Genomic DNA, 15,287 nt, shown 5'->3' with positions numbered 1-15,287 from the left:
TGCACCGCAGCAAAAAGAAAATTATAATTTGAATTTAAATTCTTAGTTTTCAGTGTTATTAAAAGCAGCACTACTTCTTGAGTGCACAGCACTGATTCAGCGACTGGGATTCATCTGCTATCCATGAGCTATTTGAAGATTCCTGATGAGAATGGAGCCCCTTGATTGGAATACTGCCCTAACTTGCTCAGAGAGGTTTCCGGTGTCTTCTGTGTCCTTGGATACTGTGTTTGTCATGCCATGAACACAAAGCAGACTTTGTGTGACATCTTGAACATACAGCACCACCCAGAACCTCCTGCTGAACCCAGTCAGTTCCCCAAAGGACGGTATCGTTTGGGCTTCACTCTTTGGGTGTAACGCTTTTGTAAACTGCAAAGAGGAAAAGTGCAGAGCTGTCTGATCTCAGCCAGTTGCTGGATTTGATTTTGATTGAGCTAGGTATGATGCCTGTTATTAATCCTAATCCAAACACATTTTTTTTCTCATATAGGAAGGTGCTTTTGCTCTGGTGTTGAAGAGTGTCCACTACCCGGGTGAAGCCGTTGGCACCAGGTATGTAGGAAACATTATGGCCATGCTTTGTTTTTTTTCTGCTGCTTGAAGGTGCCAGCAATGTAACAGATTCTGCAGATGCCATACCTAGTATTCTTGTTCCTGTTTGGGAGGGAGTAGGGGAAAGAGGACTTTTGGACCCTGAACTGTTGCAGCTTCTTCACTCACCACTTGACCGATGGAGTGAATGCAGTTCAGCTCCTGTTCAATCCAATGAAACTTGTATTGACTTCTCTTTCTCTACTGAGGTGGGTCTAAGGTGTATGAGATCATGAGGGGCAAAGATGAGATGAACACACATGGTCTTTTTCCCCTGGGTAGGGGAATTGAAAATGAGAGAGCGTAGGTTTAAGGTTTAATCGGGACCTGAGGGGCAACTTCTTCACGCAAGGGGTGGGAAGCACAGTGGTTCGCACTGCAGCCTCACAGCGCCAGGGACTCGGGTTTGATTGCCGGCTCTGGTCACTGTGTGGAGTTTGCAGATTCTCACCATATCTGCATGAGTTTCCTCGAGGTGTTCCAGTTTCCTCCCACCTTCTGAAAGACGTGCTGGTTAGATGCATTGGCCGTGCTAAATTCTCCCTCAGAGTACCTGAACAGGCGCTGGAGTGTAGCAACGAGGGGATTTTCACAGTAACTTCATTGTCAATGAAAGCCTACTTGTGACACTGACAAATAAACATTAAACTGAGAGTTAAATAAAGTATGTGGAATGAGCTGCCAGAGAAAGTAGTTGAGGTAGTTTGATAGCAACATTTAAAAAGCATTTCAGTAAGTTCACGGATGGGAAGGGGTTCGAGGGATATGGGCCAAACATGGGCAATTGGGACGAGTGGGAGGGCACCACTATCGGCATGGACCGGTTGGGCCGAAGGGTCTGTTTCTGTGCAGTATTGGTCTGTCACTCTAAGAAAAATCAAGCACAGCACACCGTGGAGAGTTGGAGGAATAGACTCAAATAAAATGAAAATTAATTACAGATTTTGGTGTGGGGAAAACAAACTGCAAAAAGACAAATTTTAAAGAAGCAATACAAAAATAAAATGAAAAAATGATAAGTTTTGGAGAGATGATCAAATGGAAGAAATCCCCAGGCACATTTGACACAAAAATCACTGATCAGAATATGTTGATTGTTCTGTACAGGAACAGACTTAGATTTAGATTTAGTTCAAGATTGACCCAGTCAGAAAATGGATCAGTATTTATGTCCATGTCAGTGGTTGTGATAATTAATATGGCTCTTGACCTCTGACGTCTGAGTGAAATTATAAGGAGGACGACGATAATGCAGAATGACCAGTGGGAAGCACTGGAGTGCAACACAAGTTCGACACCTGCTGACTGGTAACTGCAGGACACAGCACTCCGAGCAAGAAAATACTATTGAGGGAAAAGGGCCTGCAGCACTTGTGGCCCCAACAATACTCGACTCTCTCCCAATCAAGGGCTATAAATATCCCCTCTTGGTAGAAGCTGGTTACCTTTAAAGTTCAGGTGACGTATTATCACACAACACAACACAACCGCTCAGTTTGTGAATTGGAACATGTCAGTGGCTTGACTCAACACAACTTGACGTTAATAGTCAATGTCAAACATTCCTTGGCAATTTCCCTGTGCAGCAAGTGGGCAGATGGTCAACGACCACTTGCTGTTTGGGTCTGTGATGTTAGTATGAAGACATTTGGTCCAATTTAGGCAAGATGTCTGTATTGAGTCTGCGGAGGCAGAAGTCCCTTCACCAAAATTCCTTTATTCACAACTTGAACAGCAATATACAGGGCACGTCAGGCAACAGTCGACTTCCAGGGGTGTCAGACGAACTGACACTCCTTTCCTTCAACGAAAAGCCTCCCTGATAGGCCCATCAATTGGATCCTTAATCAGGGAGCTCATACTCCAATAGGCCAACCTCAGTGATCTGATTGAGGTCATTCATTACATTGCCCCTCTTGTTTCAGTCTGTTTGCAGTCTTCTAAAATTATGTTACCCTCTTGCCAGTCCTGACGAGGTGTTGCACAGAATCCAGAAGTCATCCAGAAGTTATGGGTGGCACTGTGGCGCAGTGGTTAGCACTGCTCCCACACAGCGCCAGGGACCCAGATTCGACTCCCAGCTTGGATCACTGTCTATGTGGAGTCTGCACTTCCTCCCCGTGTCTACGTGGGTTTCCTCTGTGTGCTCCGGTTTCCTCCCACAGTCCGAAAGACGTGCTGGTTGGGCACATTGACCCGAGTGTGGCGACTAGGGGAATTTCACAGTAACCTCATGGCAGTGTTAATGTAAACCTTGTATCTCACCAATAAATAAACTTCAACTTTAATTCATTCTTGAACAAAGCAAAATGGGGAATTGCTGTTTTGGTGCATGAACAATCTGCTCACTAATTATGGCCTTGGGAAAGCTTGTATTTCAGCCAAACGATTTCACTGATGATTTCACTTCATTCACTTGCGAAAATGAAGCCTTTCTGTTGTTGAGAACGTTAACTTCTCTTTTATGCTTCAGCTGATTGATTCAAGTGAGTTCACAATTTGTTCCACAGCTCTACTTTGATCATGCCAGCTTCAAAGCCTCGAAAATCAAAAGTCAAACTCTTTTTAAAAAAAAAATCAAAGGATTGTACTTAAAATTGTGGATGCTTTTTTCAAGCATAAACGAATATAGATTGACATTTGGTTCATAAATCTCATTAAGTGGCTTATGTTAATCTCTGAACACGTCAGCGTGCTTTGCACAAACTACATTCATGCAGGTGAAAATGGCTTTGCAAGAACTAAAACCTTGCCTCTTATCATTGCGTTGGGAGAGGAAATGACAGAACGGGAGGGAAAGTCGTCCTCAGCTCTTTGCTGACTTTTCATCCTCTGTGCAAGTGATGCGTCTCATTCAGAGAGAGAGAGAGACCCCCCTCCCCGCCAAGTCCTGGCTTTCAACTGTTTGTCTGTCTCATCAGCTTTGGAAAAGGAATGTCAAGATTCAGAAGTTCTGACGCAGGAACACGTGAAGTTTGATTTTGTTCAGCAACTGTGGGATCCCGTGATAAAGTCGCTCGAGTTTGCCACGGTTGCACTTTGTCAGAGTTTCTCCTGCATTTGCCATCGTCTCACCACTTGGTTGGTATCCTGAGAATCTTAAAACCTTGCCCTCGTCAGAGTTAATTACTCGAGGCAGTCGATTCACTGGCCATTTTCTATCAAAGTTAATGTTTTCATTAAAGCTGCATCTGTGCTTAATTAAGGATGAAGGAGCCTTTGTTTGACTTGGAGCCTTGGCTCAATGTTTTTCCTTGGGGTTAGCTGGTCAACGGTAAGATTCCACTCAAAACCGTCCATCGTTCAGCTAACTTCTCTCGGCACTTAATTCAAAAGATGCGTGTCAGTGTTGCTGGTGCTATCTGAAGTGCCAGCGTAGTTGACGGAGAGGTTTGCGAGTCTGCTTTGCCTAATTTGTGCCATTTTATTTGAACTGAGCAGAGATGATTCAAGTTCACATGCCCATTTTGCAGACTATTTGCAAAGTAATGCACAACACTTGATCATGATGGACATGCTCCCATTTCCTCAGCCTTGCTAGATGCCGATGTAATGCTGTGCTGATACTGATTCCTCAGTGTATTTTTGGGTGAACAAAGGGCATTGGACGATGCCCTCGGTAGTTCAGTATGTGTGATGCAATGTTGTGGCCTATGTCGTAAAGAATTTTATACACTTTTTTTTGTTAAAGTGTGATGCTTCTCCTTCCGCGATTGAAGGCATGATCTTTGTACTTGGTTTTTGGGACATGGGTGTTGCTGACTGGCCAGCATTTATTGCCCGTCCCTAGTTGCCCTTGTTCAAGGGCAGTTGAGAGTCAACCACGTTGCTGTGGCTCTGGAATCACATGTAGGCCAGAATGGGTCATGACGGCAGATTTCCTTCTTTCAAGGACATTGACGAACCAGATGGGTTTTTAGAACAATCAACAATGTTTTCATGGTCATCAGTAGATTCTTAATTCCAGATAGTTTTTACTGAATTTGAATTCTACCATCTGTCGTGGCGGGGTTCAAACACAGGTCCCGAGAGCATCAACTGAATTTCTGAATGCATAGTCCAGCAATAATACCGCTCAGCCATGGCTTTCCCGCTTAACCACCAAACCGTCTAACTGTGATGTGGCCCTCATCTTCATGATATGGAGATGCTGGCGTTGGACTGGGGTAAACACAGTAAGAAGTCTCACCAGGTTAAAATCCAACAGATTTATTTGGTACCACCAGCTTTCGGAGCATTGCTGCATCATCAGGTGAGTGGGATTTCAGGTCACTAACAGGGCATATAAAGACACAAACTCAATTTACAAAATAATATTTGGAATGTGAATCTTTCCAGGTAATCAAGTCTTAAAGGAACTGACAACGTGAGTGGAGAGAGGCTTAAGCACAGATTTAGGAGATGTGTGTTGTCTCCAGCCAGGACAGTTAGTGAGATTTTGCAAGTCCAGGCAAGTCGTGGGGGTTACAGATTGGGTGACATGAACCCAAGATCCCAGTTGAGGCCATCCTCGTGTGTGGAACTAGGCTGTCAATCTCTGCTCAGCGACTCTGCGCAATCGTGTGTCATGAAGGCTGCCTTGGAGAACGCTTGTCCGAAAATCAGAGGCCGAATGCCCGTGACTGCTGAAGTGTTCTCCAACAGGAAGAGAACGCTCTTGTCTGGCGATTGTCGAGTGGTGTTTATTCATCCATCGTTATAGTGTCGACATGGTCTTGCCAATGTACCATGCCTCGGGACATCCTTTCCTCCAGCGCATCAGGGAGACAATGTTGGCCGATTTAAGAGTATGTACTGAGTACCTGGTGGGTGGTCTTCTTGCGTGAGATAATGGCATCCGTGGCGATGATCCAGCACCTCTCGTAGAGGTTGCTGCGGCAGGGTTGTGTTGTGTCATGGTTACTGCGTAGTTTGCTGCGGACAATGGTCTGTTTGAGGTTGTGCGGTTGTTTGAAGGCGAGGAGTGAGGGTGTGGGGATAGCCTTGGTGAGGTGTTCGTCTTCATCAATGACATGTTGAAGGCTCTGGAGAAGATGTCATAGCATCTCTTCTCTGGGCAAGGACTGGATGACGAAGGGTACTCTGTCCGCCAAGGCCATCCTCACACCCCCACTTTGTGTCTTCAAACGTCCGCACAACCTCAAACAGACCATAGTCTGCAGCAAACTACCCAGCCTTCAGGAGAGCAATGACCACAACACGACACAATCCTGCCACAGCAACCTCTGCAAGATGTGCCGGATCGTCGACGCGGATGCCATCATCTCACATGAGCACACCATCGACCAGATACACGGTACATACATTTGCAACTCATCCAACATTCTCTACCTGATGTGTTGCAGGAAAGGATGTCTCGAGACATGGTCCATTGGGGAGACCATGCAGACGCTACGACAACAGATGAATGAACACTGCTCGACAATCAGCAGGCAAGAGCGTTCTCTTCCTGTTGGGGAATGCTTCAGCGGTCACGGGCGGTTGGCCTCTGATCTTCGGATAAGCGTTCTCCAAGGTGGCCTTCACGACCCACAACGCGGAGTCGCTGAGTAGAGACTGATAGCCAAGTTCCACACACATGAGGACGGCCTCAACCAGGATCTTGGATTCATGTCACACTATCTGTAACTCCCATGACTCGCCTGGGCTTGCAAAATCTCACCAACTGTCCTGTCTAAAGACAATACACATCTCTTTAACTTGTGCTCAACGCTCTTTCCACTCACATTGTCTGTACCTTTTGAGACTTGATTACCTGTAAGGAATCGCATTCCAACCATTATTTTGTAATTTGAGATTGTCTCTTTGTATGCCCTGTTTGTGAATTGAAATCCCAGTCACCTGATGAAGGAGCAGCGCTGTGAAAGCTCGTGGCTTTTGCTACCAAATAAACCTGTTGGACTTCAACCTCCTTTAGCCAGGGCAAGTGTGAAATTCCAGTCTTCCCGCTGTGACATCTTTGGACACTTGGTGGTGGGGGGCGGGGGTGGAGGGAGGAACCGTTCCCACCCGGCCTGCCACAGGAATCATAGGGAGTGGAAGGGCTGGGGGGAGGCGGGCAGTGGACCATGAGAAAGTCCATTGACCTCAGGTGGGATTTTCCGGTTTTGGGGCAAATGCGGTTGCAAATCCCGTCTGCGGAGTTATTTGGAGCAGTGTGACCTCGTTGAATGTAGAATGCGCTTGAGGGGCTGAATGGCCTACTTCTGTGTTTTTTTTTTGGTGCCCTGTGTTGTGTTTTCCCACTGAGAAATATCCAGATGAACAGATCGTGTGTTTCTTCCCTGTTTGCAGGCGTGGAGGCCCTCTGCTGATTGGTGTGAGAAGTGAGCACAGACTGTCCACAGACCATATCCCTGTACTGTACCGTTCAGGTAAAGAACTTCCATTTACAGTCTGCAGGATGTGATCCACGGTCTCCTTGTGAAATCCTGTTTCACAGTTATTCCCAATATATCAGATCAATGCCGTGATTCCAGCACTGGCCTTTAATACGTGGCACATCCTTATTTTAATCAAAGGTGCTCTATTTACTTTCTGTGGACCCTCCCTTGTTTCAACATGCTCCGAACGGTACGTTGGCCGTGAGTCAGAGCAGCCTCAACAAGCTTGTAAGCAGCTGGCAGGTTCAGCTTGGAAGGTGGATTAGGGAAATTTCCTTTGAATCTTTTGTGAAATTCTCCGGTTCCATGTGGCATCTCTCTGACGATAATGTGCCCGCAGTTGGAAAGTGTTACGCTGGAATTGTGAACATTTGTGTCCCGCATCCAAGTATGACGCAATCTCTGTCAGCTGAAAATCAGAGTGTGAGTCAAGTATCAAAAATGAAGCACAGGTTGGTTCCAGCACCGAGTGGGCCATTAGGCCCATCATATTTGTGCTGGCTCTCTCCAAGCGCAACTCAACCTCGCTCCCCTGCCTTCCCCATCCACCAGCCTTGCAATGTGCTTCTCAATTTTGAAGGCTTGATTGAATCTGTCACCACCACGCGCTCAGGCAGTACATGTCAGACACTGACCACTCATGTTATCTTTGGTTATTGTCAATCGCCTTGCAGACTTGATTTAGTAATAAATCTCACAACACCAGGTTAAAGTCCAACAGGTTTATTTGGTATCATGAGCTTTCGGGGCGCTGCTCTGAGTGACTCACCTGATGATGGAGCAGCACTCCAAAAGCTTGTGATTCCAAATAAACCTGTTGGACTGTAACCTGGTGTTGACAACTAACTGTGCCCATCTCAATCCAACGCCTGCATCTCCACATACTTAATTGCAGTGCAGATATTTCAATTGGGACATAGATTTTCACACACAATGTGGGCATGTCATGGGATGGAATCATGGATGCTTTTGGCACAGGAGGAAGCCATTCAGGCCGTCAGTGAACATGACTTGATTTTACTCTTCCATCACATTGATGTTCAAAAGTATCAACGTGGTGCTGAGAAGTACTCTTAACAGAAAACAGTGAACTGAGATGAAAGGTCTGGCCCAAGAGCAAGCTGCATCAAGATAGAAGGGAATATCTTTAACTTCCCATTTTCAGCCTCATGACTGTTGTGAGGTGCCAAGCACGTGATGGATATTTCCAATGCTGAAAGCAGAGAGAGGAATTATTTGCTTTAGCAGTGGAGCATCTGGCAGCTAACTTCAAATAAACGAAGAAAAGTACATTGCAGGAACAGGCCTTTTATCCCTCTGTTCCCTCCTTATTCATGCACCTAAATGCCTCTTAAATGTTGCTAACGTGCCTGCCTCCACCACTATCTCTGGCAGCACGTTCCAGGCACCCACCACTCCGTGTGTGAAAAACTTCCCCCGCACATCTCCCTTAAACTTTTCCCCTCTCACCTTGAGCCTGTGCCCCCTTGTAATTGACACTTCTGCCCTGGGGAAAGGCCTCTGACTATCCAACCTTTCAATGCCTCTCATAATTTTGTAGACCTCTTATCAGGTCTCCCCTCTGCCTCCGTCTTTCCAGTGCAAACAATCCTAGTTTATTCCACCCCTCCTCATACTCAACGTCCTTGAGACCAGACAACATCCTGGTGAATTTTCTTTGCATTATCTCCAAAGCTTCCATGTCCTTCTGGTGATGTGGTGACCAGAACTGCACGCAGTACTCCAAATGAGGCCTGATCAAGAGTTTATATACCTGCTGCATGATTTCCCAACTTTTTGACTCAATGCCCTGGCTGATGAAGGCAAGCATACTGTATGCCTTCTTAATCACCTTGACCACCTGTGTTGCCATTTTTTGGGAACTGTGGACCTGCATACCCAGATCCCTCTGTATGTTAATGTTCCTCAGGGTTCTGCCATTTATAGTATAATTCACACCTAAATTTGATCCTCTAAAATGCATCACCTCGCATTTGTTCGGATTAAACTCCGTCTGCCATTTCAGTGCCCAAGTTTCCAATCTATCTGTTGTTGTATCTGCTGACAATCCTTGACACGATCAGCAACTCCACCAGTCTTCATGTCATCTGCAAACTTGTTAATCAGATGCTCCAGATCATTTATATCTGCTGTGAACAACAGAGATCCGAGCACTGATCCCTGGAACACCACTGGCTACAGATCTCCATTCTGAAAACTACCCTTCCACCGCTACTATCTGTCTTCCATGACCAAGCCAGTCTGTGTCCAGCAAGCCAGCCCACCCCAAATCCCATGTGAATTTAGTTTTTGTGCTTGTCTGCCATGTGGGACCTGGTCAGACACCTTAGTAAAGTCCACATAAACTACATCCTCAGTCCTTCCCTTTTTCACCACTTCAAAAAACTCAAGTTGGTGAGACATGACCTTCATCATACAAGACAAGGCTGCCTGTCACAACTAGTCATGATGTGGAGATGCCGGCGTTGGACTGGGGTAAACAGAGCAAGAAGTCTGACAACACCAGGTTTTAGTCCAACCAATTTATTTGATAGTAAACTCACAAGCTTTTGGTGTTTGCCCCTTCGTCAGGTGAATGGAGAGTTCTGGCCTCAGACAGAGCATATAACAGCACAGTTTACAGATTACTGATGAGGATGTGAGTCTTACTCTTTCATTCCGCGTTCGAATCAGTAATCTGTAAACTGTGCTGTTACATGCTTTGTCCGAGGCCAGAACTCTCGATTCACCTGACGCAGGAGCACACTCCAAAAGCTTGTGAGTTTACTATCAAATAAATTGGTTGAACTTCAACCTGGTGTTGTCAGACTTCTTACTGTGTCACAACGAGCCCATCTTCTTCCAAATGTGCATATATCCTGTCCCTCAATCGCATTGATCCAGACCTAAAAACAGGACACCTTGTGTGGAGGAGATACCTGGCCTGTGGTTCGAAGGGGGAATCAAAGCTAAAAATGAAAGAATTGGGTTTCTTTGGTGGCCAAACGGTTCATGGGCTCAAAACAATGTGGCCCCAAGCCACAGAGATTGTGAAGTGCTCGGCTTTCACCCACAGCCTATGCTGAGTTTGTTGACTTGGCATGACCAGTCCGAAGATGTGTGGGTTACGTGGATTGGACATGCTAAATTGCCCTTTAGTCTCAGGGGACGAGCTCGGGTAAATGCATGGGATTATGGGGATTGGTTCTGGTTGGGATTGTGGTCAGTGCAGACTCAAGGGGCCGAATGGCCTTTTTCTGAACTGCAGGATTTTATGACTCTGTGAAGTCACCTCAATATCACTAACCTAGAAAGGGACAAATCAGGTAGGGTTGCTGTCGCTTGTGGCAATGGTAATGTGATCGTACAGGGAGGCAAGATGAGGTTCACATCATGCCCTGCACATTAAGTAGCCTCCGTGTTGGCTCTTATATGTTGACAGCACACATGGAAATCTCCTCCAGTGTGACTCCAGGAGGTTTGAGAGATCTTGGATGCAGAGAAATGGAAACACGTTTTCACTCATCAAAAAAGAGACCAAGCGCACTGTCCAGAGGGCACTTGGTGACTTTGTGAATTGTTGGAGCTGGTTTTCATGGTTCTGGAGGTTGGTGATGTTGATTTGAGAGCTGCAGTACTTAAAACATCTGCAGGCTAAATGTAAAACAGGTGCATAAAAGTTCCTGTTATAAAAGCTTTCATCAAACATTTCATGAAAAGTTATCCGGGGCTCATGATCTCAAAATAACACTCGCACATGGGTTTAATGTGTTTGACATGTAGAATGAGGTTCACCCACCAATGACTTTGAGCCGTCCAGTATTTTTCATTACCAAACCCTACATGGTCAGAGATCCCTCGACCTGAGTTCGTTGTAGGAGTGGGTTGGTCATTGAGAGACTGCATCATTCAGAATGCCTTGCAGACATAAAACGAATCTGAAGAGTCTTTCGATGGGGGCATGTTCATATGTGAATGCTGACTGAGTGAGCGGTGATCTCATTGAAATGTACAAAAATTCTTACAGGGCTAAACAGGATAGAGGTTAGTTGGGTTGAGGACAAGGGAACACACACACACACACACACACACACACACACACACACACACACACACACACTCTCAAAGAGGTAGGCTGCTTCGGACACTGGAAGATAGGAATTAGGAGCAGGGGGTAGGAGACTCAGCCCTTTGAGCCTGTTCCGTCATTTAACATGGATTGGTTGATAGGTCATGCTCAATTACCCCTTATTAAAAGGGGGACTTGGGATAGGGACTGGGTGGGATTGTTCTTGGTGCAGGCTCAATGGGCCAAATGGCTGCCTTCTGAACCGTAGGGAATCCTGTGACGATTCTAACATGATCGTGGCTGATCTTGTACTGGATCAAGATGAGGAATTTCTCAAGGCAGTGGGTGGTGAATCTTTGGAGATTGCAGTCATCGTTCAAATCAGAAATCAAGGGATAGTGGGAGAACATGAGAAGGTGGCATTGACGTGGAAGGTCAGCCATGATCTATTTAAATGGTGGTGTGGTCTTGATGGGCCGAATGGCCTACCCCTACTTCTATTTTCCTTCTACATTTTTCACAAAATACAAAATGCTTTGCTGACTGAGGGAAACAAAAAAGAAATTTTCAGCTTTAACTTGTTTCTCGGTGGAAAACCTCCAATGCGGAGCCTTCCCCAACAATGGAATGGAGTCCAACATGGAGTTGCCCTTCTGTGGTCTGCCCAGGTGCAAGCAGAGCCCAAGTGGTGTTCTGACTTGCCAAAAAAAAAAAAATTTTTTTTAAATATCCATTCTGTGGTTTATTTCTGGTCGTGTTTCACTTTTGTTCTCTAACCTTCCAGCTGATTTTAAGATGGATGTCAAATCTACGGAATCAGAGAACAAAGGCTTAGGTTGAGTATTAAAGCTCAATTTAGCTTTTATGCCTTGCCTTCTCCTGTGGCTTGGAGTGGTGTGAAAATTGGTAATCCTTGTGGAGGGTTTGGTGAACACATTGGGCGATTGGTGCTGCTTTCTTATGAGATGCATTAAGCGCAGGGACCACGTAATTCATATTAAGAGGGTGGAAGGTGAGGGGGGACATGCTGCAAAGACTCAGCAAATCTGATGCTTGCCTGACATGCTGAGCGTTGGCAACATTTTGTGTTTTTATTCCCGATTGCAAGCAACCAACGTTCTCTCCCTAATTTCTTTGACTTGATGACTGCATTGATCCACACACCATCCTTTCAGTTGCAAAACTCAAGTTTGGCGTTCGTGTCTTATTGGACGCCGTCTCTTGGGAGCTGTGTCAAAGATAACCATTCGAAATCCAACATGTGTTTACCAAGTATTGCTGTTGAGATGGCCATGCCTCATCTCCTCTTGGAAACGTGGAGGGTGAGAGTCGGATGGTGGGATATGGACTCGGAGCCTCCGCAATTCCGTTGCAAATGTAGTAGCTTTGTAAACAGTGATCGCACTGCATGTGTGCGTCCGTTTCTACAAACTCTGCATTTACTGTAGTGTTGGAAATTAGCAGGGTAAATAGGTGGGGTTATGGGGATAAGAACTGATTATTGGCAGTGCAGGCTCGATGGGCTGAATGGCTTCCTTCCGCACTGTTGGGATTACAAAGAACAAACAAAATTATAGCATAGGAACAGGCCCTTTGGCCCTCCAAGCTTGCACCAACCATGCTGCCCAACTGAACTAAAACCCCCTACTTTGCCAGGGGCCACATCCCTCCATTTCCTTCCTATTCATGTATTTGTCCAGGCACCCCTTAAAACTCAGTATCATATCTGCCTCCATTACCTCCCCTGGCAGCGAGTTCCAGGCACCCACCACTCTCTGTGTAAAAGCACTTGCCTCATACACCTCCTTTAAACCTTGCCCCTTGCCCCTGAAACCTATGCCCCCGAGTAGTTGACTTCTCCACCCTGTCCATGCCCCTTATAATCTTATCGACTTGTATCAGGTCTCCCCTCAACCTCTGTCGTTCCAGTGAGAACAAACCAAGTTTTTTCAAGTATATTCCAAGTGCGGCCTAACCAAGTTTTATAAAGCTGCAACATGACTTGCCAATTTTTAAACTCAGTACCTGGTTGATGAAGGCAAGCATGCTGTATATCTTCTTGACTACCTTCTCCACGTGTGTTGCCACTTTCAGTGACCTGTGTACCTGTACACTCAGATCCCTTTGTCTTTCAATACTCTCAAGGGTTCTGCTATTTTCTGTGTACTTCTTATCTTTATTAGACCTTCTAAAATGCATTACCTCACACTTATCCGGATTAAACTCCATCTACCATCTCTCCACCCAAGCCTCCAACCGATCTATATCCTTTTATATCCTCTGCTGGTTCTCATCGCTATTCACAAATCCACCAAGCCTTGTGTCATCCGCAAACTTACTAATCAAACCAGTTACGTTTTTCTCCCAATCATTTATTTATATTACAAACAGCAAAGGTCCCAGCACTGATCCCTGAGGAACCCTACTTACTACAGCCCTCCATCCAGAAATGCACTCTATCACTGCTACCCTCTGTTTTCTATGACCAAGCCAATTCTGTATCCACCTTGCCAGCTCACTGAGATGCCATGCGATTCACCTTCTGCATCAGTCTGCCATGAGAGACCTTGTCAGTGGCCTTACTGAAGTCCATGTTGACAAGATCAACTGCCCTACTCTCATCAATCACCTTCATCACTTCCTCAAAAAACTCAATGAAGTTAGTGAGACATAACCTTCCCTTCACAAAACCATGTTGCCTCTCGATAATATGTCCACTCATTTCCAAATGTGAGTAAGTCCTGTCTCGAAGATTCCTCTCTAAAAATTTCCCTACCAGTGATGTAAGACTCGCTGATGTGTAATTACTTGGATTATTCTTGCTTCCCTGAAACAAAGGGACAACATTGGCTATTCTCCAATTCTATTATCCAATCCAATTTTATGGTTAAAAAAATTCCTGAGGCTAGGGTACATGTCTTGCCTGCTACACTTGAGTGCCACACTTAAATGGCTTTTCTGAATCGCGTCCAACTATTCCAAGGTTGCCCGTTTTTGTTCAGTAGCGCCCCAGGCTCCTGCTTTTCCGCTTGTACAGTGGTTCATCTCCTGGAAAGCAGCACCAAGTTCTGTCAGCACTTAATTGTAAAGGAAACAGCAGGGTTCTCTTCAGGGCACAGAATTTTGCATGTCTGTTCTTCCTTTCAATCACGGGGCAATTATGTTTTACGAGTAATGGGAACAGCTGGAGAGATTGGACTTTGCTTTAGCCTCTTAGTGTCACAAGAGAAAACTGGCACCATCACATGTTCTTGTATTCTCTGCAGCCGGGGACTCTCAGCTGTTGAGGGCAGCAAATTGCCTGCACGTTTGATTGGTCCAAACGTATGCCTTTCCCTGTAACTTCAAGGTGCATATTTGTTTATTTGGTGAACTGTCTTTCTAACCTGGGAGAATGTAAAGGTAAACTTGCAGCTTCAGCTCTCCATCTGGGAAATGTTCATTACTCCCACAACTTCTAGTTTTCCATCCGCGAGGGGCTGCAGGATTGTCTTTGTTCTCGCAACTCTTGCAGACTGTGAATTTGATGCTTATCCGAGGATGGCACGGCGGTTAGCACTGCTGCCTCACAGCGCCAGGGACCTGGGTTTGATTCCCAGCTTGGATCACTGTCTGAGCAGAGTCTGCACGTTCTCCCTGTGTCTGCGTAGATTTGCTCCGGGTGCTCTGGTTTCCTCCCACAGTCCGAAAGACATGCTGGTTCAGTGCATCGACTGTGCTAAATTCTCCCTCTGTGTACGCAAACATATGTTGGAGTGTGACGACTTGGGGATTTTCTTCATTGCAGTGTTCATGTGAGCTGACTTGTGATACTGACAAATAAAATAAACTTTATCCAAAAGCCTGATGTATCTTCTGGCACATGTGCAGAGAACACGAAAAGTAACAGGTTACCCCAAGAAAGATATTCCTCGGGCCTTCCTCCGTAGCTGAGCAAGTAACTTAATACATGCTTAATTTCATTTTCAATTAAATTCATATGGCAGCGTGGTCTCACTAGTTAGCACTGCTGCCTCACAGTGCCAAGAACCTGGGTTCGATTCCCAGCTTGGGTCACTGTCTGAGCGGAGTCTGCACATTCTCCCCGGGTCTGCGTGGGTGTCCTTCGGGTGCTCCAGTTTCCTCCCGCAGTCCAAAGATGTGGTCGTTACGTGGATTGGCCATGCTAAATTGTTCCATGGTGTCCCAGTATGTGTATGCTAGATGGGTTAGCTATGGGTAATGTATGGATTATGGGGATA

The 15,287-nt window shown here is 45.7% G+C and overlaps 1 protein-coding gene across 4 annotated transcripts in view; it reads left to right on the top strand.

Moving 5' to 3' along the window:
• The window catches only part of gfpt1 (glutamine--fructose-6-phosphate transaminase 1), an 88,777-nt gene that overhangs the window by 33,811 nt on the left and 39,679 nt on the right, over positions 1-15,287 (top strand). For 2 of the 4 annotated variants that reach the window (XM_080216802.1, XM_080216800.1), the window contains exons 7-9: positions 494-555; positions 6,889-6,968; positions 11,831-11,881. In XM_080216802.1, coding sequence (XP_080072928.1) covers positions 494-555; positions 6,889-6,968; positions 11,831-11,881 — 193 coding nt within the window. The remainder of the gene's footprint in view (positions 1-493; positions 556-6,888; positions 6,969-11,830; positions 11,882-15,287) is intronic. The other 2 variants (XM_080216804.1, XM_080216803.1) reach the window with 1 other exon arrangement.

Source organism: Carcharhinus amblyrhynchos, chromosome 34 (assembly GCF_965287045.1).
Source record: "Carcharhinus amblyrhynchos chromosome 34, sCarAmb.v2.hapA, whole genome shotgun sequence".
Taxonomy (NCBI): Eukaryota; Metazoa; Chordata; class Chondrichthyes; order Carcharhiniformes; family Carcharhinidae; genus Carcharhinus; species Carcharhinus amblyrhynchos.
Note: the sequence above shows the minus strand (reverse complement) of the source record. Positions and strands in the feature narration are given on the sequence as shown.